We start from the raw sequence: 26,057 nt of genomic DNA on the forward strand, positions 1-26,057 counted from the left end.
CAGCTCAGCACAGAGAATGACTCCTGTCTGGATTATATCTCTATCTCACAGGGGAGAGGACAGTGAGTGAGAACAATGAGGAGAGTCTTCAACAGGAAGGTCCTGAGCAAGTGGCACCGTGTGGGATGTTATTGGGAAGATCTGAAGGGCCTGTTTCCCAGAGTCCTGAGCAGGGAGAAACCTGTGAGAGTCAGTGCAGGCCAGAAAGGCAGCAGGGAAACCATCCAGGTGAGCGCTGTGGTAAATCTACTCACAGGAGCAGAAGGGTGAAAAGAAACAAAGAAACCGATCAACAGAAAATCCCCCATCAAGAGGGACTCTACACTTGCAATGACTGTGGGAAAAGCTTCCAGTGGAGACAGGCCCTTATTTTACATCAGAGAATGCACACAGGTGAGAAACCCTTCAACTGCTCTGACTGCGGGAAAATCTTTAGTTGGTGCTCAAGTCTTATTGAACATCAGAGAACCCACACAGGAGAGAAGCCCTTCAACTGCTCTTACTGCGAGAAAAGCTTCAGTCGGTACTCCTACCTTATTAAACATCAGATACTACATACAAGAGAGACACCCTATAACTGCCCTGACTGTGGGAAAAGCTTCAGTCAGAGCTCAGACCTTCTTAGGCATAGAAGAACCCACACAGGCTAAAAGCCCTTTAACTGCTCTGACTGCGGGAAAAGCTTCAGTCGGAGTGCAAGTCTTACTGAACATCAGAGAATTCACACAGGACAGAAACACTTCAACTGCTCTGACTGTGGGAAAAAGTTCAGTCGGAGCTCAAACCTTATTGAACATCAGAGAACCCACACAGGAGAGAAGCCCTTTAACTGTCTTGACTGTGCGTAAAGCTTCAGTCAGCGCTCAAATCTTGACAGGCATCATACAATCCACACAGGAGAGAAACTCTTCAACTGCTCTGACTGCAGGAAAAGCTTCAGGGAATGCTCATACCTTATTGCACATCAGAGTATTCACACAGGACAGAAACCTTATAACTGCTCTGACTGCGGGAAAAGCTTCAATTGGAACTCATATCATACAAGAAAGACATCCTATAACAGCCCTGACATCAGGAAAAGCTTCAGTCAGAGCTCAGACCTTGTGAGACATAGGAGAATCCTCACAGGAGAGAAACCCTTCAACTGCTCTGATTGTGGGAAAAGCTTCCATCAGAACTCAAACCTAATTGAAAACCAGAGAATCCACACAGGAGAGAACCCCCATGACTGCCATGGCTGTGGGAAAAGGTTCAGTCGGAGCTCAAGCCTCATTGAACATCAGAGAACTCACACAGGACAGAAGCCCTTTAACTGTCATGACTGTGGGAAAAGCTTCAGTCGGCTCTCAAATCTTAACAGGCATTGTACAATCCACACAAGGGAGAAACCCTTCAATTGCTCTGACTGAGAGAAAAGCTTCAGTGAATGCCCACACCTTATTGCACCTTAGAGAATTCACACAGCGCAGAAACCCTATAACTGCTCTAACTGCGGGAAAAGCTTCAGTCAGAGCTCAAGCCTTACTGAACAGCAGAGAACCCACACAGGAGAGAAATCCTACAGACGCAGTGCAAGAAAAAAAAGCTCTGTCAGGTATCACACGTTCTATCACATCAGAGAACCCAAAGGTGAGAGAGACCCTATGAATTCCCAAGTGCAGGAAAAGCCTCAGCTGGAGGTCAATCTTTGTTGCCCACCAGAGAATCCACACAGAAAGAACTCTTTAAATGCCCTGAATCTGGGAAATATTCTGTGAGAGCTCAGCCCTTAATAAACCTCTGAGAACCTACAGGGAAGAGTGCCCTGACTGCGGGAAAGCCTTCTAGCACAACTCATCTCTTGTTAGATGTAAGAGAATCCACCCAGGACACACATTGTAAAAGGGTGCTGGCTAGGGATGGGCCAATTGAATAACATCTTTGTTTATTCCCACATATATGAGAGGATCTGGCATGACTGTAGTGAGGACATGCAACATTATCAAAGCAGAAATGTCCTTCCTAGAACAGAACCATGCAGAGCAAGAGGCTGAGATAAGATTCCCACATTATGATGGGACTTGATTATGACTTTTTGGGAAATCTGAATGTTTTATGTTCAGCTACTTCATTTAAGTTTGATGTTATACACCTAAACCCATCTTTTTCTTGTCTGCTGTGACTTCTCATTCATCCTTGATAGAGTTTTTAGGCTGGAATCCACCAAAGAACTTAGGCATTGTGACACTCAGTGTTGCAAATTTCTAACTTTTGTGTACCTAGAATATCAGAGAAACAGCAGTGCGATCCACAAAGTCTGAGTTATGTGACCAAGTCCCTTATAAAAGGTTGCCTTAGAATGGGATCCCCAAATCCCCGCAGATTATGTGGGGAGCCATGTAAACTAGCTAGTGTGGCATGCTGATGAGTGGTATGTCCTAAGCCCCGCCCCTTTTATGGAAATACGTACATATCTCTACTTCCAATTCATGAGCCGTGGAAGCGATCCTCTGACAATAGGGCCCAGTCCAGTAGACGTTTTCAGAGGCCGCCTAACTCCACAGTGGGCGAATCTCCCTCAGAACCTTTTGGCCAGTGGTTAGGGTATTCACTAAGGATGTGGGAGACCAGGTCAAGTCCCCTCTCCACATAATAAAGCCAAAGTTTTAGAACATGGATCTCCCACCTCTCAGGTGAGTGCCCTAGCCTAGCCTAGATATTCTGATGTGGGTTTCTCAATCGGTCCTAGTGAAGTGGTTCCACTGTGTATAAATACCAAGAGTCGTTAAGCCAGACAGAGAGTGAAAATGACCCTATAGTCCTGTGCTTAGAGCACCCACCCACCCCTTGCTCCAATGATTCTAAGTTTCCCTCAAGATAAAATCCTAAATCCTGCCATGAAGAAGATTACAGAAATTCCAGCTACTGAAAAGTTCACAAAAGTTTAGGAAATCAATTGTTATTGCTAAAATTCCATAGGGAATTTCTGTGCTTCATGGAAGTTGGTCTTGGCGAGCATAATTATTGCTTTCCTAGAACATTAACCCATTGGAGTTCAGTTCTGTTCCCTAAAACCCAACTCTTGGGGGCTGGTAGGTGTTGTTAACTGAAAAGTACCCAGGTCATATAACACCAACAACTTCCATCCAACTATGAAAAAGATCCTAATTTCATATGGTACAAAAGAAAATAATTATGCTAGAAATAGTAAAAGTAGTACAGCCTTAAAACTGCTTCAGACTGGGGAAAATTCTTCTAAAAACAAAACTGGAATGGATTATAGGATTTGAATGTAACACCACTGTAACAAAACTGTTTTGGTGCTGATTTAAACTGCATGCTTTCACATGTAACTGCCAGAGTTATTGTTCACATGGCGCATGTGTAGTGCTGATCTCATTTTACTTGGCTTACTAAATTACCTGGCTTATTGCTTAGAAGAGCTTCCTAGCTTCACATTACTGGTTTGATGAGAACATAACTAAGTACTTATGGTATGAATGAAAACATCCAAACTAAATGATATGTTGTAAAACAATTGAATTTCATAATCTAATTAATTTAACTGCTCACATACAGTTTAATTTTGTAATTTACCTATTTAATGCTCGGTAAATATAGCTATATTTAGAACAATCTTTAAACCTAAGATTGATCTTTATGAGTTTTATATTAAAAACTGTGTGCCACATCCTGGCTCTGGTAAAGGCTTCTTCATTCATTCACTCTCCATTCTCAGAGTGTAAAATAGCTTCAGCACCATCTTAACTGTCAATTTGGAGTCCTCCTAACATACAGGAATCTCTGGGGGGCATACAGCCCTCATTGTCTGCTCTCCTCCACCTACTCTAGACAACATTGATTAGGGGGACTGGTTAAGGAAGAGGAGGCAGAGCTAAAGTACTGTTGTGCTTCAGTGAGCACTGGCTATCAGAATAGCCCCTTGAGGAACAACACTGCTCACACAATTTAGAGAAGACCTGCGGCTGCTCCTAATTGATCCTCAGGAATAGTCTGGTTAGAATGGTAGCCCTCCTCACCTCCAAACATTGGTTGCAGCAGGTACCAAACAGACATTACTTAGGAGATGGACCTGCATTCCATTTTAGTTAACATTGCAAGGGACTCATGCTCCCCTGGATGACAAGCCATTAACATTGATGGGAATTACATACAAGGACCAAAAGATGAACTGGTGTCTTAAAAAATGGAATGGAACTCTCCCTATCAATCCCCTTTTCTCCCTCAACAGCAAACTCCTTTCAAGCTACTATTCCTGCAGCTATCACCCCAGAAAGGGTAATTGCCCCCTTTCTAGAGACCTGTAAGGCAAGTGCGTCCAGCCATAAGGGGGAAGAATGCTCAGAGAGGGATGGTGCCTCCTACTCAAGACTATGGCTGAATGCCAAAATCTAGTCCTTCCTCAGGAAAGTTTCTAGTAATATGTATATAAAAGTGAATTTCATGCAGGTTATTAGCAGGTTATGAATATTTATTTATTTCTACAAAATGGAACAGTGCCACAACATCTTGATATTTCTGAATCTAAACTCAGAATTTCTGTTCCATTAAAATTTCAGTTTGTCCCTTTTCATGATGAAAACAAGTGTTAAAGTGTTGGAATTTCCCCCCAGGATAGAAAGTTCAAATGTGCTCATTTCCACTGAATACATTATATTTTCAAGCATTTATCTGTGAAAAAAATAATTAGCAATTTAAATATTGTAAAAGATTTGGTGAAACTCAAAGCTGTGAAAGATACTAGTATGGCATAGAGCAGTGTGGTGACAAAACCAGCTGGAATGCTTGTTGATGAAACCTAGGTTGCCCATACAGACTTGGTTTACTAATCAAATTGCCACAACGTGTCTACATGGACTATAAGGTGGATAGAAAACTGGCTAGATCGTTGGGCTCAACAGGTAGTGATCAATGGCTCCATGTCTAGTTGGCAGCCGGTATCAAGCGGAGTGCCCCAAGGGTTGGTCCTGGGGCCAGTTTTGTTCAGTATCTTCATTAATGATCTTGAGGATGGCGTCGACTGCACACTCAGCAAGTTTGCAGATGACACTAAACTGGGAGGACTGGTAGATACGCTGCAGGGTAGGGATAGGATACAGAGGGACCTAGACAAATTAGAGGATTGGGCCAAAAGAAATCTGATGAGGTTCAACAAGGACAAGTGCAGAGTCCTGCACTTAGGACGGAAGAATCCCATGCACCCCTACAGACAAGGGACCGAATCACTAGGCAGCAGTTCTGCAGAAAAGGACCTAGGGGTTACAGTGAACGAGAAGCTGGATATTAGTCAACAGTGTGCCCTTGCTGCCAAGAAGGCTAACGGCATTTTGGGTTGTATAAGTAGGGGCATTGCCAGCAGATCGAGGGACATGATTGTTCCCCTCTATTCGACATTGGTGAGGCCTCATCTGGAGTACTGTGTTCAGTTTTAGGCCCCACACTACAAGAAGGTTGTGGAAAAATTGGAAAAAGTCCAGTGGAGGGCAACAAAAATGATTAGGGGTCTGGAGCACGTGACTTATGAGGAGAGGCTGAGGGAACTGGGATTGTTTAGTCTGCAGAAGAGAAGAATGAGGCGGGATTTGATAGCTGCTTTCAACTACCTAAAAGGGGGCTCCAAAGAGGATGGATCTAGACTGTTCTCAGTGGTACCTGATGACAGAACAAGGAGCAATGGTCTCAAGTTACAGTGGGGGAGGTTTAGGTTGGCTGTTAGGAAAAACTTTTTCACTAGGAGGGTGGTGAAGCACTGGAATGGTTTATCTAGGGAGGTGGTGCAATCTCCTTCCTTAGAGGTTTTTAAGGTCAGGCTTGACAACGCCCTGGCTGGGATGCTTTAGTTGGGGATTGGTCCTGCTTTGAGCAGGGGGTTGGACTAGATGACCTCCTGAGGTCTCTTCCAACCCTGATATTCTATGATCATATCTATGTGGAAATTCATTGTTTAATGGTTTTCTGTTGTTGTCTTGCTTCAACTCTACTCCTCATGTTAAGTACTACTCAGAACTACCAACTTTGTTAAATTACTGTTCTGCCCTGTACCTTTGACTGTGTCTACACTGCTCACCTTACAATGGTGCTGCTGTGCCGCTGCAGCCACGCCATTGTAATCACCTCCAATGACGGGCGGTAGGTTCATCGCCAGAAGCGTGGCTCCCACCAGCGAAGCACTGTTCACACCAGTGCTTTTCATCGTTAAGACTTTTGTCATTCATGGGAGTGTTTTTTCACACCTCTGAGCAACAAAACTTTTAATGATAAAAATGCCAATGTAGACAAAGCCTTACACTTATCTCCTGCAGTTCTGCTGTCTTTGTATGTTTGTGAGTGAGAATTATCTGCCAGCAAGAGGATCATTCTTAGATCTCTCTCCCTTGTAACATTACACTGTGTGTGTGTGTGAATGAGAAGAGCTATTGTCTAACTTCAAAATCTCACTTCAGTCTTTATTATGTGTGTTCTAAACTTTAGAATATTTTAAAGTTTTTAACTACATTGTTATTTAATGTGCTAAAGACTTACACTCCACACTAGCCTCATTCCAGTCTTTGTTTAGGAACTTCACTAGTTACTATTTTACCTTTGTTTACTTTAAATACAAAAGCAGGGTACTTTGTGTTATTTCTTTCACTAGTTGAATGTTATACTGTTTACCCATTGGTGTATGGAATTATTTTTAATAATCTCTCTCTTTCTTCCAATTAACTCAAACACCAAGATCTCCAAACAGTACACTGCCTTCCTATCAACTTTCTAAGAAAACTCCCTCAACCTGCTTCATTAAATTTAATTTGAGTATCTTGGTTAATCAAACTGATTTCTGAACTTGCAGTTGTGAAATTGACTATTAACAGTAGTATAAGAGTCCTACCGTCAATCAAACCCTAACCCCGCCCCTTGACCCCCCCTTAAGCCCTGCCCCTTGACCCCTTGGTCCCTCCCGCTTGTCACCGGAAGTCGCACCCCATGGGTGTATTACTTCCGGGGTCAAGGTGCCACCTGACCGGAAGCAAGGTTTGTCATGTGACCCCTCTAAGAACTCCTCCCACCACCCTCTACCAATCAGGAGGGGTTTTGTCCCAAGAGGATCTCCCCAAGAGGAGATTTTGACCAATCAGGGTGACTTCCTGGGCAGGGGTGAACCATCCGGAAGTGGGTCGTGTGACCCCTCTAAGAACTTCCCCCACCACCCTCTACCAATTAGGAGGGGTTTCGTCCTGACAGGACCTCCCCGAGAGGAGATTTTGACCAATCAGGGTCACTTCCGGGGTGGGGGTGACCCCTCCAGAAGTGAGTCGTGTGACCCCACTAAGAACTCCTCTGAAGGCCCTCCACCAATCAGAGTGCAGCACCATTACCCCATAAATCCCAGCGCCAGACAGAGGAGGCGGCCATCTCTTACCAAGCTTTTTGAAATTGCGAAAAGGCTGCTGAGAGGAAACATGGACTCCTTCACCACCCCCAGGAGAACTTCGGACTTTGTTTTAGCCCCGAGGGTCTTTGACCATCCACGGAGAAAGTGCTACATCAGTGACAGTTCTGAGGAGGAGGAGGGAGCGACCGAGGGGAGCCCTTTGGCCCCGCCGTTGCTGGATACACCGGAACCCGACCCCGAAACCCTCGTGAGAGACCCCGATGAGCATGGCGGTCTCTCTTTGTCCACCCCCTCAGAGGTGGAAGGCGATTGCGGTTCGGGGGAGTCACCGGCGGACAAGGCGAATGGAAAAGACGGTGCTCAGGTAAATGAATAATTAAGACGCGGTGGTCGAGGAGGGGTGGGTAATGGGTTAGGAACCGGGGGCTGTGTAAATTAAAAAACAAGCAGTGGGGGTGCTTACACGGTTTCTTTTCTGAAAATTTCTCAACAGCTCGACAATGCCTTTCTAGAGGACCCAGAGGCCCTGGACAGTGTTGCATCAAGCAGCAAAGATGAACCGGGTCCACCATGTTTTTGCTCAACGCTGATACAAGTTGTTGAAGAGGACTCTGAGGATGATGGCTATGAGGAGTTTAGGAGGCGGCTTGGGATAGAACTAACTGAGCCAGTGCCATGTCATGAGCGTAAAAAAGTCATGCGGACTATTGTACGCGTTGCTGTTTATGCTATCCTTAAACACTGCCTTAGGGAAAAGTTTTTTGAAGATTGTGAGGGCTGTGTCATAGATGCACCAGGGCAAAGGCACCATGACTGTGTGACTTGGACTTCAGTGGATATAAACTGCAAGCTCCAGGGCCTATGTGCCGAGCTGTGTTTGGAAAGCTTATTAAACACTATTATTGCCATAGGTTATGGTATGCAATGTCTGTGCCTAACCCAAGAACATTTAGCGCAAGGGGTGACCTTGATAAATGCTGTACAATTCAGTGCAGACCCTGACCTTGTTCTAAAGAAAATGACCAAACCGGAAAATGCCTGCTTACAGCGTTATATTGACCGTCTAGTCCGCACAGAGAGTTACAGAACCCTGCTTAAGAAAAAGACTATTTGTAAGAAATCTAAAAGGACTAAGTTAGAGAATGGTGAGGGGACAAACATGCGATATAAAACTTGGTAGCTGTAAAAAAATTTTTAAGAAAGAGGGGGTTTGTGACTATCTGTGTTTTGTTAGAAGGCCTTTGGCCCTTAAGTGAGCTAAAAAGTTTTAATGAAGCAGTTTGGTTTGTTTTCAAGGAGCTGTACGTTTTTTAAAATAAAAAAATAAATTGCTTGTGAGAATTAGCTCTTTTGTTTTTGTGTGCATATAGCAAAAAGCTTAAATGTATGTTGTGGTGGGGGAAGGGAAAAAATCCTAAAAATGTGCTTACAATAAAACAAACAAGGCTAGTTCAGACAATAGAGTTAATATGGAGATATACCTATCCCATAGAACTGCTTTTACTAGTAGGACCAAGTATTGGTTTTGCCCCAGATCGCTAAGTGCCTTTCTCAAGGCTTGAACTCACAACCCTGGACTTAGCAGGCCAATGCTTAAACCACCAAGCTATCCTTAGTCTGTTGAACCAAATGGGTTTAACCACACACACATCCCTCACTGAATAGCCAGGGTGCCTGCAATTACTTACCCTTGTTGCTATAGGGTTACATTTGATGGGTGTGTACCCATAGTAAGGGGTGAGTGGGGGTGGATGGTGAGTTCTGCTTGATATGAAATGAAATTAAACCTCAGGAATTCACAGATGCTATTGGACAGTTTAAATATAACCCTGGGGTTGGTAGAGCACTATTGGACAGTTTAAAGGACCCAGGAGTTGGTGGGACACTATTGGACAGTTTAAATATGGCCCAGGAGTTGGTTGAATGCTATGGGTCATTCTTTCTAGGCAACAACCCCACCCCCAAACTTTAAGCATGAAAGAAACATGTTTTAAAAAACAACTGTGAAAGTTACTAGTGACCCCCCTTAATAGAGCAGTCCTTATGTCAGCCAGCGGCCATTAGGGGAAAGCAGACACCTTAAGGACACAGTAGCCTGAACTTTTCAACTGTCTTCCCCTCAAGGCCTTAAGGTAGTTGGAGCTGGTCCCAAGCCAGTTTTCACTGACCAGATAGCAAAAGCACGGGTCTGACAACCACCAATCAAGTGTTAACATTGCAAGGACCTTTGTCTGAATGTGTATAAAGGATCTGTAAAATGTGTGTAAGACAGAGTTTTTGTACCAAGGTGCAAAGCTCTCCTTTCTTCTGCAGAATAAAGCAACTCCTCCTTATCCCTGTCTGGCTGTTATTGGCTCTCAGCTAGGTGGACCCGATAGTTCGGTGACACAACCAAGCACCAAGACATTCATTGATGTCTGCAAAGGGCCCCCACTTGGAAATGGATAATGTTTAATACTGTAAGAAAGCCACAAATGTATTTTAACTTAAACGGGGGAGGGGGGGAAGCCCTGTTGTGCAGACAAAATGGTTTCACTACCCTAGATCACAAAAGGGAATGCTATGGAAGGGGTGATTAAATTAACCTGTTAGCAACTGTGTTGAAGTCTGTTTGAAACAATGGGCTAAGATGGTATAAAAACCTCAGGTATGCTGGAGCTTGTCCTTTTCAACAGAAAACTTTCTTGGATAGCTGCTGGACTGCAAAAAGAGTTAAGACTTGCTGTCTTTAACTCTGAAACTATATATTATATAAGGCCACTCTTTGCCCATGCTGTCTTAGTAAATAATGGTGCCTATGTTTATTGCAGTGTGATCTGTTTAGCATGGAACCAGTAACTTTGAACTGCATTTCACCACCAGGCCAAGGTAAAAACCATTTTAACTATAGTTGTGCTTAATACTGTTGAATTAAAAACAAACAAACAAAGTATTATACAGGCTGCATAGGGATTTGGTGGTAATACTAACATTTTTGCTCCTTCTTGAACCTGAAGGCCCAAACACACATGAGGGGGAACAGAACAACCTGCAACACTTTATCCCATAGTGAAAGGTAACATTATTATTATTATTATTTATTTGCAACTGGCTTTTAAATGCATGTGGGTTTTTGAAAAGTATATGGCTGCAAACTTGGTTTGGTGTGTTTTATAAAGCTGCTGTTTTGTGTGTGTGAGAGGGGTCTGTGCAAGGCATAGGTTTTTTTTTTTTAAGTACTTGGTTTGTTTCAAACTAACAGGGTTTTTTACTGTGCATAATGTCATGGGTTTTTAAAAATGGGGTTTGAGGCACTTGGGGAGAGGGAATGCTACTAACTAAACCAAAGCCACATGGCTGGGGGACAGAACAACCATGTGGCTTTTAAATGCATGTGGGGTTTTGAAAAGTATTTGGTTGCAAACTGTGGGTTTTAAACTGGTGGTATGTGTGTTTCAAACTAACAAGGGTTTCTGTGCAAAATGGATTTTAAAAGCAGTTTTGGTTTTTATTCTGCAAAATGAGATGTATTTAAAAACCTGTGTTTGTTGTACAGCCTGAAATGGATTATTTTGTTGTAAAGCTATGACTTTTTAAATAGAAAAACACCCTAATTAAGTAAGTGTGTGTGTGTGTAATATGTATATGTATGTTTACAAGATGGTTTCATGTGTTTTATAATAATGTTGTTGTTTGCTCCACAGTACAGTCAAAATATGAGAGATCCTTAGACCAGAGAGAAAACAAGCTGAAAAGAAAAAGGAAAGAGACAGCTGAAAAGGAAAATTCACCAGCATCAGTGGCTGATGGATGGATGAAGCCCTGTAAATATATTTTGCTTATTGGTTTGGTTGTTCTATGAGGTTTTCTATTTTAAGTAAATACATAGGTGTGGGTGAGAGAGATGGTAAAGTTCAGTTTTTGTAAAATGTTGTTGTTGTTTTTTCCCCCCTCATAGGCCTGGGCAACTTTTCTGACAATGCTGTAGTCAAAGCTACAAGGACATCTCCTCCAGAACTGCCAACAAACCAGGAATCTGCTTTGAGACCTTTAACAATGCAAAACAGCACAAGAGTGCAGCTGAAGCATCCAGGCAGTCCAAACCTCATATACGTCCAAATCCAAGGACAAAACAAAAGACTCTGGTAAAAAACAACCATGCCACCACAACTCCAGTTCCTCAGTGGCCACCACCACACCAAGCCCTGAGGAAACTGTGAGCGAAAACACCCACATTCACAAACCCGGCGCATGCGCTCTAGGGGTTGTGAATAAAAAACCAAGAACTGACAAACCATTCTCCCAAAACCATAAGCTCGTCACAGCTCCTCCATATTCTAGTTTTTGGGAAGGGTTTGAGGCTTCCCTCAGAAAAGTGATGGAGGCTGTATCCTCGGGTAGTCTAAAAGAACGGGATTCTAGAAAGAAATGGGAAAAATATGATGCTTTGTTCAGAACCATGCTGAAAAATGTAAGGGCTGGAAAGGGTGGCTCTGAGCAGGCATGACTAGTCATGAAAAGGGGCCTGGGTAAAAGGGGCACCCTCCAGGGTACACATCAGCTCATGTGTAAACAAAAGGGGGGACAGCACTTGGGGGATAAACAGATGGCTGCCAAAAAGTTCCAGGCTCGGGTTGTTGTAAAAATTTTTTAAAGGGCTAAAGAGGTAATGAGGAAAAAAATACAAAAACAAAAAGAGATGCCCCTTACTGGAGGCTCTCAAACTGGCTTGTCTGAAAATGGGGAGGCGGAATCAGACTCTGGTTTAGCAAATTCCCCAGATGGCTCTCTAGACGGGTCCTGTTCTACTCCCAATGACCCTCATGGAGGCGCCTCAGAGTCTGACTCTCAAATAGCCTCTGATGTAGAAGATGCCGCTAATGATCCCGTAGAGGAACCCCCAAGTAACCCCGAAAATGCTGAGGTGTATATGGAGAGAGTGAGATGTTGGCAACGTGAATTATCCAGTTTTGGGGGGTCGGTGTATTGTGAAGAATTTCGTTTTGTGAATCTTGAGCAAATAAATTCAGCTCAGCAGGTTGTTGAAGCCATACACCAGGGAATACAGTTAGTGCTCGATGACATTAATGGTAGGATAGGTCCTGATGATTATGTTCAGTTACATTTAGAGAGCCGTAATTTAACTAACTCTTTGTTTTCGGTCAAAAGAACTAGGGATGAGCTGTCTGCTGAGGATTTCTTAAATCAGACCTCAAAACTGCTACAGAGCAATAGAGAGTTGCATGTCGATGGGACATTGCGCCTCGTTGTGACGGTTGTAAAAAACGGGTGGGGGCGCTCGTAGAGTTTTAAATTCTATCCTTAATAGTCAAATTATTCATAAAAAGAGACCGTGTTTAGTAGACCTGACTTACACCGGTACCAATTTGTGTTTTGCGGGTGGGCTCTTGGCCGTCATGTCCGATCGTAAACCTACGGACGCGGAATTTGTTAGCGGAGGTGAGAAAGTTACATGAGAAACTGGGGTGGTCAGATCAAAAAAAGGTTATGCTCAATGATGTAGCAAAGTTTGAACAGCATTTAGGAGTTAATATACAGGTGGTGCTGTATACAGTGAAAGGTGCCTGGGACTTTTTTAAAATGCGGGGCACAGTGTACCCAAGACTTATTTTATCCTGTTGCACGATGAGCATTACTATGGGGTTTTGGATGTAAAAAAGTTGTTCGGAGCGAAAAATTATTGTGAGTTTTGCCACACGGTGTACAGCCACGACCACTCTTGCAGGTATCTTTGTCGCCTCTGCTTGAGCGTAATGTGCTCAGACAGCGTGGGCGTGCAGCAGCGGTGTCCTAGCTGTAGACTGTATTGTCAGTCCAAAGAGTGTTTAGACAGACATATTGACTGTGCATCAAAAAACCAAGTTGAATGCCTGTCTAAAACTTTGTGTGAGAAGTGTCAGTCTTACGTGGACAAGCGGCATAGGTGTAAAGGGAGACGGTGTAAACAGTGTCAGGGTTTGATCGTTGGTGATGTAGACGGTCACCTCTGTTTTATGGACAGCCTTAGAAAGCCTGAATCTTCAAAAAAGTATATTTTTTTATTATTTCGAATGCACTCAGGACACCGGGTTGCACACTCCCAATTACATTTTTGCTAAGTCCCTAAAGTCAGAAAAATCCTGGGAATTTAAGGGCGATGAGTATCTTTCTGTGTTTGTTAAGACCTTTATTGGCAAAGTTTCGGGCACACAATTCCTAGACACGTTCCTAGCACACAATTCTAAAGGTTATGATGCGTACTTCATTGTTAGACAGTTACTCAAGGAAAAGATGGGCCTAGAACTGATCACTCAGGGTAGTAAACTAATGTGCGTGGAAATTAAGGCCCTGGGCATTCGTTTTATAGACTCTTTAAACTTCTTGCCCATGAAGCTTAGCAAGCTACCACAGGTGATGGTGTTTGAAGGGTGCAAAGGGTATTTTCCACACTTTTTTAACACATTAGAAAATCAAAATTACGTGGGGCCTATTCCCGGTATGGAGCACTATGGTGTAGAAAGCATGATGCCCAGAGAAAAAGCAGAGTTTCTCAACTGGTATCGGGACCACAGCTCTGAGGCGTTTTACTTGCAGAAAGAGCTCGCGTATTACTGTCAGCAGGATGTAAAAATTGAGACAGGCCTGTATCCTATACAGAAAAGCGATTATGAAAATGACGGAGAAGGGAGATGTAGTAGAGAAAGAACCTGGTAAATTCACCGAGATAAAACTGTGGATAGATCCAGTCCGGTACATAGCCATGCAGACAGATGCCAGTGTTATATACAGGTTTATGTTTTTGGAGCCGAACACAGTAGCTCTTCTCCCTCCAGACAACTATCACAGGCAGAAAAAGAGATATTTGACCCCATCTATTCAGTGGCTGTTGTATATCTCTCACAAAGAAAATATACAAATACGGCACGCTTTACAGGGTGGGGAACTACAGGTAGGCCCCTACTTTTTAGATGGTTATGCCGATGTTGATGGGGTACGCGCAGCCTTTGAGTTTAACAGGTGTTTTTTCCATGGCTGTGTCACCAGTTATTGTGAAAAAGCACAAAATCCTATGACGGGGACATCTTTTGGGTTTCTTTATTACAAGACGCAGCTCAAGACTGACTATCTGAAACGACTTGGTTTTGTAGTGAGGACTCTTTGGGAGCACCAGTGGGAGGTGATGAAAAAAACAGACAGGGAGCTTGCAGACTTTTTAAACCGAGCCTAGTTACCCCAGCCTCTTATGCCTAGGGATGCTCTTTTTGGGGGGAGGACAAACGCTATCCGCCTATATTACAAGCCTAACCCCAGGGAAGAAATCCACTATTATGATTTTACCAGCCTGTACCCTTTCGTAAACAAAACCAAAGAATACCCTATCGGACACCCTGATATAGTCTATGACAAATTTGGACCCCTTGCAAATTATTTTGGAATTGCAAAAGTTAAAGTGTACCCCCCACAAGGCCTCTTTTTCCCATTGTTACCTGTCAGAGTGGGTGGCAAGTTTATGTTCTCGCTATGCTGAACCTGTGCGGAAACTGAGCAGCGGGAGACATGCACCCATACTGATGAGGAGCGGGTCATCCTGGGGACTTGGTGCACGGTGGAATTGAACGCGGCCATAGCGAAGGGGTACGCGGTGGTTAAGATCTATGAAATCTGGCATTTTAATGAAAAATCTGACAAACTCTTTTCAGAGTACATAAAATTACACCTCCGTCAGAAACAAGAGGCTTCAGGGTATCCCAGTTGGTGCACAGACGAGGAAAAACAAAATAAGTACGTTAGTGATTTCTACCAGAAAGAAGGAGTGCATTTACGCCAACACGAGATCAGATCAAACCCTGCTAAACGCCAAATTGCTAAACTGTTTTTTAAATTCTCTGTGGGGTAAATTTGGCCAAAGATCCAACCAACCCAACACCAGCATCGTGAGAGACCCTGACGAACTCTTGCAGTACCTGTTCTCCCCCAGTTATGAGGTTTCATCCTGCGAGTTTATCGATGATGAAACAGCATGCGTGTCATGGAAGCACGCAAAAGAACGGTACTCTGTCTCTGGCAATACCAATGTTTTCATAGCTTGTTTCACCACCGCTTATGCCCGCTTAGAATTATACAGCCTCCTAGACGGTTTGCAAGAGCGGTGCCTGTACCACGACACTGACTCGGTGATATTTGTGAAAAGGGAAGGTGACTGGAATCCCTCTCTGGGGGATTATTTAGGGGACCTTTGTGTCGGCAGGCCCGAAAACCTATGGGTATAAGCTGTCGGGTGGAAAGGCCTGTATGAAAGTCAAAGGTATTACCCTAAATGTAGTGGTGGTGTAGCAAATTGCGAAAAGATCAATTTCAACAGTTTGAAAGATCTAGTACTGGACTATTGCATGGGTCTGCAAGAAAACACTTCAAAAAAGATAGAGGTGCAGCAGCCCTCTATCGTAAGAAACAAAAACCAGTGGCAAATTAAAAAGACACAAAAAGTGGTTTACAACAAGAGGGTCCGAGGAGAAGGTTTTAAAACCCTGCCCTACGGCTTTTGAAAAAATGGATACGAGGTGGAAACACCCCTTTTCTGCAATTCTCGCGGGGCCTAGCAACTGCGGGAAAAGTTACTTTATAAAAAACATGTTGGATAATGCCAAACACACACTGTCTGTTATGCCTGAGAATATCGTGTGGTGTTACAGTTGTTGGCAACCTCTGTATAAAGAACTGCTTTGTAAATATCCCTTTATCAATTTTGTGGAGGGGCTGCCTGATGCTTTTGACGATGACTGTTTGTTTCCTACTAATAAAGTAAATATGATTATCATAGAAGATCTGATGAACTCTGCCTGTGAAAGCGATGAAATCGAGAAAGCCTTTACCAAGTATGTGCATCACGGAAACCTGAGCATTATGTATATAGTTCAAAACATATTTTGTCAGGGAAAAAAGACTCACACGATTAACCTAAACACAAAGTACATGGTTCTGTTCAAAAACCCCAGAGATAAATTACAAATTGCTACGCTCGCTAGGCAAATGTACCCCGGCAAAGCTCAATTCTTTCTAGAAGCTTTTGAGGATGCTACCAAAAGACCTTATGGCTACCTGGTGATGGATTTAAATGCTTCCACACCAGAAGCTTATAGACTAAGAACTGGTCTTTTCCCTCCAGACTGGCCGGCGGTTTATACTTTGAAAAGAACAACAGCCGGGTATAAAAAGAGATGACTTATCGGCAGGCCCTTTTTTAACAGCCGGGGCTGCTGACCAAAAACATGTTTAGCTGCGTGAAGAGAAACCTAGGCCTTTTAAAATTACTTAGCAAATCGTCCCCACAGCAAAGGAGGGCTATACAGTGTTCGGCCTCTGACGATCTAGTAGCGGCCATCTCAGAAATAGCGCTCAATACCTTAAAAGGAAACGTACCTTTAACACAGAATCAAGTGTGTGTGCTGAAAAAGAAACGCACGCTTATAAAAACTTTGTGTAATAAAAGGGTTTCACTTAAAAGAAAAAAGCATCTGGTAAAGCAGTCTGGGGGGTTTATCGGACCTCTGTTAAGTTTTGCTATCCCTCTGATAACGGGGCTTTTAACTAATCGATAATGGAGTATGCAGAAAAAATGTTTCTGGTGCCCGGCCACCAGTTGGAGCAATTAAGGGCTCCCCCTCCGGTAGAGGAAAATATCAGAACAACCGCAACTCGCTTACTGGATGCTGAAATGAAGTCTGTTCTTCAAAGAACTGACTTGGCCGAATACGAAAAGGCTAAACTTTACAGCGCTGTGCTTCAAAGGTACCTAATGTACGTGAAGCAGAGCGATGCGGATAAAGGGAAAATAAGTCTGTTTCTACTGGAACAGGAACAAAGTGTGACTGCCAAACCCCCAGAAACACCAAAGAACTCAGACTCTGTTGCTCAGGAGGCGTTGGATAAGGTGAATAAGCATTATAAGAAAAATGCAATAGTATTGCTAAATAAGCTGGGCCAGGATAAAAATCTCTCTTCATGGAACGATACAGGGTCTTTTGTGTATAAAGGCTCTGTGGTTAATGGTTCTAACATGCTCGACTTAGTCAGGGCCATCACCCAGACTCACTCTGTTCCTAGCAGACATGTACCTAAAGGATGGGATGTGTTTATGAATGCCATGGTGGAACTGGACGTACCATCTTCCATCATGGGCAATGCGGCCAACAGAGATCTTTTGGAACGCCTCAAGGCCTCGACTGCTGACACCGGGGTGGATCGAGAAACCGTGACCCCTTTTTTGCCATCTAAAAAACAAAAATTGGCTAAAAGAGCCAAATGGCTCAGTGTGTAACGTTTTTCACATTCTAAATTTAAAAAAAAAAAAAATGGTAATGTTTTGCTTTAAATAAAACATTTCTATAATTTAAAAAAAAATCTGTGTACTTTTTTCTCAATTGTGTTTGGTGGGTTTTAAAAAAAAAAATCAATTGTTTTTAAACCCCTCACCTGGGGTGCTTTATTGGGTAACATGGCTATGAAAATCATTGCAAGATACACATGTCTGGGCTTGTTAAAACATGGTTTGAGTAAGGCTAGGCATGCCCAAGAATTTAAATTTATTTTTTTACAAAATTCATCACCATCCAGTTGTTTTGCACTAAGTCGTTAGAATACAATTTTAAAATCCGGTCAAAAGATAAACCCTTGCTACGATGATGTAAGAAAAACACGCAGTGATAGCCGCAGGCGACGGAGCGGTGGTCTTGTAATTGTCTATTGTGAAACACCATGTCTGTGGCATTTTTGTTTAAAAATTTCATAATGCTTTTAGGAAACAACACACTGTTCAGGGGGTGCCCATATGAGTCAAAAAACTCTCCACGGTTACGCTCCGCCAGATACAAGGCGAGCCAGTGTTCACCCGGTTGGTTGTGTGGATGCATGTTCACCACCAAGCCTAGGGGCCTCTGAGACAGCTTGCCTCCTGGGAGCCAATCGCAAGGGAACACATCCAAGAAATTCTTTTTTGTGTAAGGGTCCGTTGATAAGACATGTGAGAGCTGCACGGTGTCCATGTTCACATGTAGTCAAACAGAACGTTTCTCTTCTGATTTATTTCTATGACATTGTCAAAAACCCCATACACAATCATATTGACAGTAACCGTTAAAGCCTTCCCAAAACGTATTTCTGCTCTCAGGTTCCTGGTTTTAATCAGGGAATAGTGATCAGCGCATTCCTGGTTGGGAAATAGGTCAAAGGCAAACAAGGTGTAACCCTGTGCAAACTCCTCACGGTCGATTAACAGAGAACGATCTTTCATGTGTTTACCAGCTGTCTGCACCAAATTCATGTATTCTCTCATGCAGCGTCCTGCCTCGAAGTCCGGTTGCAGAGGCTTGGTCGGTATCTGTTCACCATCCACATACAAGGCCACAAAATTAATATCGTAATGTTTAAAATGAAAGGGATTTTTAGCGTAACTTCCGCTAAAGGCATAGTTATCCACAAACCCTAGGACAAGCATTTTGGGTAACTGTCCCAAGAACAGGTTCTCGTGGTTACTGACCCTGCTGCCCGCGGGGATGCTAAACATCTTCATTCCCACACGGTCCACGGGGTATTTAGCATTAGCGGTAAGCAGGGCCTCCACGTGCCCCAGACGGACTCCCGGGGCCACCCCCCGTACTTTCTTCACAAAAAGGGACGCTGATACAATGCGCAGTTTAAAGCCTTCAGCCGCACTGCCCATTAAACAGAAAGCGTCTTTACTGCGCGTCAGTTTAATTTTCACATCCACTCTGTTTAACAAAAGTTTTTCTTAAAAAAACAGGTCGCTGTGTAAATGGCCCAGCAGCTCTACCGTTCTGCTCGCGGTCGTCAGCTTTGCACGCCTCACAAACCCTAAATTCCCTCCATCCAACTCTGTTTCTTCATGTTGTCCAGCAGTTTCTTTGTAAAACAGGCCGGCGGAAAATTGTGTGGCGAGGGTGTCGTTGCTGTAATTGAGCACCGATTCTATAAAGGACCTGTAAGGGTAACAGTTGTTGCTTTGGCTTATGAGGTGGTCTCCCAGCATGACATCCAACTGACTGAAAATAGAGGCCATGGGGTAATTCACCAGGCCCACTTCGGTGTCCATGGCGAGTTCAGTTCCGTCTCCTTTTACAACCTTGCAACACAGGTACAGCAGCGTGTTGTTTAAATCCATATAATCTATGCCATTCCCTGCTATAAAAAAGTCAATGGGGGCAGACTCTGTAATGGCCAATAGAGGTGGCACCTCGATGTAGATGCTTTTCTCGCTGCTGGTCTGCGTAGGGGCTATTTGAAACAAGTCTAGTTCGGATTTGGTGCACTCTTCAGACCCGCAGTGAACAAAAGCCATGTTGATTAAAATATGTCTCTTTTACCAGGCAGAGCGCGTCTCCTCTTTCGCCCAGGCTTCCTCTTGGACTTTCGCTTATGGCCGGCCCTGCATGTCAAAGCCCTTCTTTTAAAGGGTTTCGGGGGACCTGTGCGTCGCGGGTATGACGTATTTCTCTTTTTCTTCCTCCTTTTAATGTACATCAGCCCTGATCCTTCCTGTGAAGCTGTATTCCCCACCTTCTCCAGAACAGCACAGGAGACATGACCTACCACATCTTTAGCTATGTTTTGAGCGGCGGTTTTTACGTGGGGCTTAATAATCTCTAGCCCCCTCCTCAAAAGCAGTACGGCTTTTCGAAAGAGGCTACGAAATATTCCACCCACGCCCACCCCGTACATCACGGGGGCCCCATGATATCCAGGAAGGGCGTATCCAGCCTGGGCTTTGTAATAGTTCCTGTAGATGGTGGGGTCGCCATAATTTTTTGCGATCGCCATAATAGGGTTTTGCTTTTTTAGAAACCTCACTCTCTCTGCGGCTGCAGATGCAGCTTGACGATCACCTTGCGGAAGCGAAATGAGACATGTCTGTTCTGATCTGTCTTTATTTCAATGGTGATGGTGTCGATGTGGTGTTTACTGACAGGGACGTAATGAGGTTTGTCATAGGTGATGGTAACAAACTCGTTGTTCCTTCCTCGGACAGGGACGCAGCGTAACAGGGGAACACAAAAGTCCCCCACAAACTGGTGTTCTACAATACCGGGTATAGATACAAGGAGTTAAAACCTCCTGTGATGTCTGCTGAGAAGGGGAATTTTTGGACGTTGCGTTTGTGGCCCAAACCCAGAATGTTAGCTAGCTCCCCGCCAGTAGAAAACACATACATAAAATCGGTAGATTTAAGTCTCACTTTTCTACCCACAGGGTCGTAGTTCATGACCACCTCAGGTGGTCTGGGATGACGAGCCACGTTGCTGTTCATATGCTCCAGTAATTCAGGTATGGTCGAGTAATAACCTCGTCGTAGGATGAAATTCCACGTTGTAGCTCCAAAGGTGATTTCGAAAGGGGTGTCTTCGTTGATAGTATTCCAGCTGTGCGGGTATTGTATTTCCACTAATCCCACCTCCCAGGCATCCAGGAGATCCAAGGGCTTAATTAGCCGTATTGTAAAGTTCGAGATGGTGTTTTGGGGAAAAACTGCAGAGCTGGTATTGCTGGGCAAAGTAATGTAAAACCCGCTGTCGCTCATTTCTCTCTCTCTCTCTCTCTGTCTTTGCAGAAGGAATCTTTTTTGTTCGTGTCTAGATGTCACAGAGTTGAGAAGCTTCCACTCAGCTGTTAAACTTATCGGGCCACCCCAACCATTTCACCAGTAGCTGCTTTTTTCTCCCTTTTCCTTTCTCTGCTAGAACTTTTTCAATCCTGTAAATCCTGTCTCGTTTGGGGTTTACTTTTTGTAATTCTTCAGGGTAAAAAGATCCAGTAACTGCCTCACCCTTGTAATCTTTTAATCAGTATACAGGTCTCTGGCCCCTGGTTAAGGCTTCATCCACTATGAATATCTCATCGGTAAACGTCTGTTCATAACCTTTTTCAAAAGTGCCTTTGGTCACCTTTTCTAAAAGGGGCAACAACCGGTTTTATTTTAAAACCATCTCCGTAAACCGTTTTCCATACCTTCAGAGAATTTGAAGGGTTAGCATCAACGGGTCTGGTACGTATAGTTCTGTGAAAGCTCTGGTTGTAACTCTTTATAAAGTCAGGTAAAACGTCCATGTAGCGAAAGGTGTTATGGGCTGTCAAATATCTCCACATCCTAGTTTTTAAAGTTCTGTTAAATCACTCCACAACCCCTGCTTTGACTTCATTATTGATAACAAAATGGTGAACCAGGATTGGGGACTTCAACAGCAGAGTCCAGGGAAGGGGTAGGGACGGTTTTATGGCCTGCAGCATGCAGGGGGTCAGACCAGATGATCATAATGGTCCCTTCTGACCTTAAAGTCTATGAGTCTATGCCGCTTTAACAATCCACTTAAAGGTTTGTTTAAAAATTCTTTCACCTGATAGGTTTGTAATTTTTGAGGCACGCGACCTTCACTGAAAATAGCATTAAAGGCCTTGGATACCTCACCACTCGTCTTGTCTTTTAGGCCTAAGCATCCTGGTCTGAAAGCCATGCTGTTACCTGTCTTCTGTTTAAAGTTTTACTATGCTTTCTGGCCACTTGAAAAAGAGGGTTGACCCCGCCGAAGCTCCCAACTTCCCCGGGGGGCATAATATATTTTCTTTAACAGAGCCGTCTATGTAGACATGACTGTTACTGGTACCGTCTTTTACTACCACGAGTATGAAAGGAGACACATTCATATTGACACATTTAAATAAGTTTTATTAATCTCCTGGTTTAACGCGACCTTTTACAGCCGCCTGTAAAAATGGATGCCATGACCCCTACCATAAGGGAGTCTCAGATGGTTCATTCTTCCATTTTGTCCTTTTCAGCTTGAGATCTGTGTCTCAGACATGAGCAAAACAGCTGATGCACGATATATTTACTCCCACAGGGTTTCCAATGTGTCAGTTCTTAAAGGCCTCTAAAAAGGCATTGTTGACCTGTTGAGAGATTTTCAGAAAAGAAACTGTGTAAGCACCCCCACTGCTTGTTTTTTAATTTACGTAACCCCCGGTTCCTACCCCATTACCCACCCCTCCTTGACTGCCGCTTCTTAATCATTCATTTTACCTGAGCGCCGTCTTTTCTGTTTGATTTGTCTGCCGGTGCCTCCCCCGAGCCGCGATCGCCTTCCACCTCTGAGGGGGTGGACAAAGAGAGGCCGTCACGCTCATTGGGCTGCCTCACGAGGGTTTCAGGGTCGGGTTCCGATGTATCCATCAACAGCTGGGTCAAAGGGTCCTCCTCGGAACTGTCACTGATGTAGCACATTCTCCACACAAGTCCAAAGGTGGTTGGGGCTAAAACAAAATCTGAAGTTCTCACAGGGGTGGTGAAGGAGTCCATGTTTCCTCTCAGCAGCCTTTCCACGATTTCGAAAACACGTGTTCTTGGTAAGAGAGGGCCGCCTCCTCTGTCTGGCGCTGGGGCTTATGGGGTAATGGTGCTGCATGCTGATTGGCGGAGGGCCTTGGGAGGAGTTCTTAGTGGGGTCACATGACTCACTTCCGGAGGGGTCACCCCCGCCCCAGAAGTGACCCTGATTGGTCAAAATCTCCTCTCGGGGCGGTCCTATCGGCACAAAACCCCTCCTGATTGGTAGAGGGTAGTGGGAGGAGTTCTTAGAGGGGTCACATGACACACCTTGCTTCCAGTCAAGTGGCACATTGACGCCGGAAGTAATACCCCCATGGGGTGGGACTTCCGGTGACAGGCGGGAGGGACCAAGGGATCAAGGGGCGGGGCTTAAGGGGTCGAGGGGCGAAGTTAGGGTTTGATTGATGGTAGGGCCCTTATACTACTATTAACTCCACCATATCAGAGTTAATCCTCTTGCTCTGCACTGTTGTATAAAAATCAAATTGGGTGATTCTTTTACCCCAGCTTTTGCACATGTTATTGTAACCATTTCCAGTCAACACATGTCTAAATACTGCCTAATTTTGATCTGTCATAATTGTATGACTCTCAATTTACTTGAGGGATCATGGTTAGGCTCAGAATACCAACTTCTCAAAACATAAGTATAAGTAGTAGTATTGTTATTGCAAGCTTTTGTTAAGATGGCCCTCCTTTCACTTCTGTTGTCCTCTTCAACCTCTCTCATTTCATCCAAATTCATTTTTAGTTTAAAATTGTAATATCAAGTTGAATTATAGGTTGTTGTGATCTATTTACTTAATTGAGTTTATTTATCTGATACTATTTCTTTAAGTTTAGCTGTTGAATTCTGTCAATAATGCTTAGTTACTAATTAATTTTATTTAGGAGAAACAACTTGTGGATGTTATTAGTATCCTAAGTAGTTTAAGTGAATAACATTGTGATTAATGCTCATAGCTTTTTCAATTGTATACTCAGTTTTATAACACTTATCCATACGATATAGTTAAACAATCTTGGGGGGGGGGGAGTTACTTTCTCTTTTAGAATTTTGTTTAGTTAAGAGATTTTTTTTAAAAGAGTTGGTATATTATCTTACGCCTTTTATTTGCCTTTTTTTACTTGGTGTATCTTATTTGCATAATCTTTGTTGATTTAATTGTTTATCAATTTCTTCTGTCATTTTGGCTTACTAGATAAATGTTTCTTTATTTCAAAGTCAACTTCAATGTTCCTCAATCTATAGGAGAAAGAATCCATGGTAAATTATTGTGTGTTTACCCCTAATGGAATCACATTGTTGACCAAATTAAACCACAAGTCCATAACACTTCATTTGACTGTGACCTAACTAAATCAAAATATCCATGATGTTTAATGGCCAGACAAAAGGAAAAGTGGAAAAATACAGCTTGTGAAACCATAGCAACTGTTTTGCAATGACACCTACCATATAAGAAATGGAATTTTAGTAGGACTGTCAATCGCAGTTAATGCCTATGATTAACTGAAAAGAAAATTAAAGTGTTATTTTTTAACATGTTAATCACATACCTCTGGGTGGGGAGGGAGGCACCAGTGGGGGGGCTGAAGCCAGTGGCGTAGCCAGGTTCTAACATCAGGGGGAGTGAATACATTAAAAAAAGGCGCCACCCGACATATCAAATTACTAATTACATACTTTTAAACTTGTTATACATATTTATTTGTACTTAAAATAAAAACACTTGCTGACCTTTCCTTGTTCATCCCTCCCATCATCCATTCCTTGTAGGCATTCTCCAATCACCTGTTTGAGATGCTTGCTCTTCCAGCTTGGTCTGCAACCCTTCCCTACGAATATTTCCCCCTTGCTTGGGACATAGGCTTCAGAGAGCTTCTGCAGCTTTGATTTAAAGTAATTCTGAGCCACCTCCACCTTCAGATCCTTGAGTTCTTCAGTCCAGTCCACTTGGCGCTTCCCTAACTAATTCCCTTCTTTTTTCAAGTTTGCCCCTTTGAAATCAAGGCCCCTAGTTGCAGAGCTCTTTTTGTTTATCCTTCAATTTAATTTAAACAGAATTAGCTCATGATCACTCGAGCCAAGGTTGTCCCCTACAACCAGCTCTTCTCTGAGGTCCTCACTGCTCACCAAAGGCAATTCTAAATGGCTCCACCTCTTGTTGGTTCAGCACCTATTTGGTAAAGAAAGCTGTGTCATCCAGGAAAATCTGGGCCCTTCTATTATTAGTAGCACTTGTCCTCCACTCTGTATCTGGGAAGTTAAAGTCTCCCACAATCACACAATTCTGAGCAGTATTTTATTTAATTAAAAGCATTACAAAGGTTTCTCTCCCTCTCCATATCCAGATCAGATCCTGGGGGCTTTAGCACATGCCAGTCACTAGCCCAGGGGAACCCCTCTGGTAGCTTTCTTCCCCCAACTGATTTTCGCCCAGACTCTGTCTTATCCATTCCATCACTTCTCATTTCTGTACAGTCTGCCTCCTCATCAATACACATTGCTACTCCAGTGCATCATTCTCATCTTCGCCCCTTCTTTCACAAACAGCCCCTTGGCCTCAGCGCTGCCTCCTTCATTTGCAGCTCCTCCACCTTCCACTCCTCCCTGCCCAGGCTGTTTCTGTGAAGCCTTCCAGCAATGACCTTGGTTCTGCTCCACCTCAGGCTTGGATCAGCCTCTCTGGCTGAACTCTAAGGATATGTCTACACTGCATGATTCCCAGGCTGAGCAGAAGGACTCATGCTCGCTTAGCTTAAGCTAATGGGTGCAGACATTTGGTGTGGGCAGCAGTTCGGGCTAGTGCCCCTGTTTGCCCACTGGGATCCAAGCTCAGATGGCTAGGCAGAGCTACACCATCCACAGAACTGTTCTTAATGCTAGATCAGCTTGAGCTAACACGAGTCTCCCTGCTGCAGTGGCTAGATGCTCCCTGCACTTCTTGGGGCAGAGACCTGCCTCTAGCCCTCCAGCTCTGTTGGTTACAAAGAGGTTGGGGGTTCAGTGTGTGTCCCCCTCCTAAGTATTTAGCTCAAGCCTGGATGCTGCTAACTGGCAAACTCACAAGGCAAGTGGTACAACTCAATTTGTATTTTTTTATAATTTCAACAGATAAATTGATTTTAAAAAAAGCATAAAAATAAGTTTTCGTGGTTGTGCAAAATGATAGGGGAAAAATGCTTAAAACCATTTTTATCTTCACAGTTGCAGGAAATTTCAGGGGGGAGTCAGGCAATATTTATTTAACAGTCGGTGCTGACATTGAACAAGTGAAAGCTTCATAAACCGTTAAAACACCCGTT

The 26,057-nt window shown here is 43.6% G+C and overlaps 2 protein-coding genes and 1 long non-coding RNA gene across 6 annotated transcripts in view; 2 read left to right on the forward strand and 1 right to left on the reverse strand.

The window, feature by feature from the left end:
- The window catches only part of LOC128848328 (zinc finger protein 34-like), a 51,581-nt gene extending 47,931 nt beyond the window's left edge, over positions 1-3,650 (forward strand). For all 4 annotated transcript variants that reach the window (XM_054048297.1, XM_054048296.1, XM_054048299.1 and 1 more), the window contains one exon: positions 52-3,650. In XM_054048297.1, the coding sequence (XP_053904272.1) occupies positions 52-650 (599 nt within the window). In that variant the 3' untranslated portion in view covers positions 651-3,650. The remainder of the gene's footprint in view (positions 1-51) is intronic.
- A 6,532-nt stretch (positions 3,651-10,182) lies between these two features.
- LOC128848383 (uncharacterized) lies at positions 10,183-11,473 on the forward strand. Its single transcript, XR_008447023.1, has 4 exons — positions 10,183-10,243; positions 10,372-10,430; positions 11,059-11,178; positions 11,313-11,473. It is a non-coding gene; the product is annotated as an uncharacterized LOC128848383 (long non-coding RNA).
- A 6,925-nt stretch (positions 11,474-18,398) lies between these two features.
- Positions 18,399-19,709, reverse strand: LOC128847899 (uncharacterized protein F54H12.2-like). The gene is made up of 2 exons (XM_054047630.1): positions 19,225-19,709; positions 18,399-19,065 (listed from the first exon to the last, which is right to left on the reverse strand). The coding sequence occupies exons 1-2, from the start codon at positions 19,707-19,709 to the stop codon at positions 18,399-18,401; spliced, it is 1,152 nt and encodes a 383-aa protein (XP_053903605.1).
- Positions 19,710-26,057: the final 6,348 nt, after the last annotated feature.

The sequence above is a fragment of the Malaclemys terrapin genome, chromosome 13 (assembly GCF_027887155.1).
Source record: "Malaclemys terrapin pileata isolate rMalTer1 chromosome 13, rMalTer1.hap1, whole genome shotgun sequence".
Taxonomy (NCBI): domain Eukaryota; kingdom Metazoa; phylum Chordata; order Testudines; family Emydidae; genus Malaclemys; species Malaclemys terrapin.

Coding starts and splice junctions, on each gene's coding strand:
- LOC128847899 (XM_054047630.1), bottom strand. CDS start 19,709: ATGGCTTTTGTTCACTGCGGGTCTGAAGAGTGCACCAAATCCGAACTA. Junction 19,066..19,224: donor TTGGATGGAGGGAATTTAGG/GTTTGTGAGGCG, acceptor TTTAATGGGCAG/TGCGGCTGAAGGCTTTAAAC.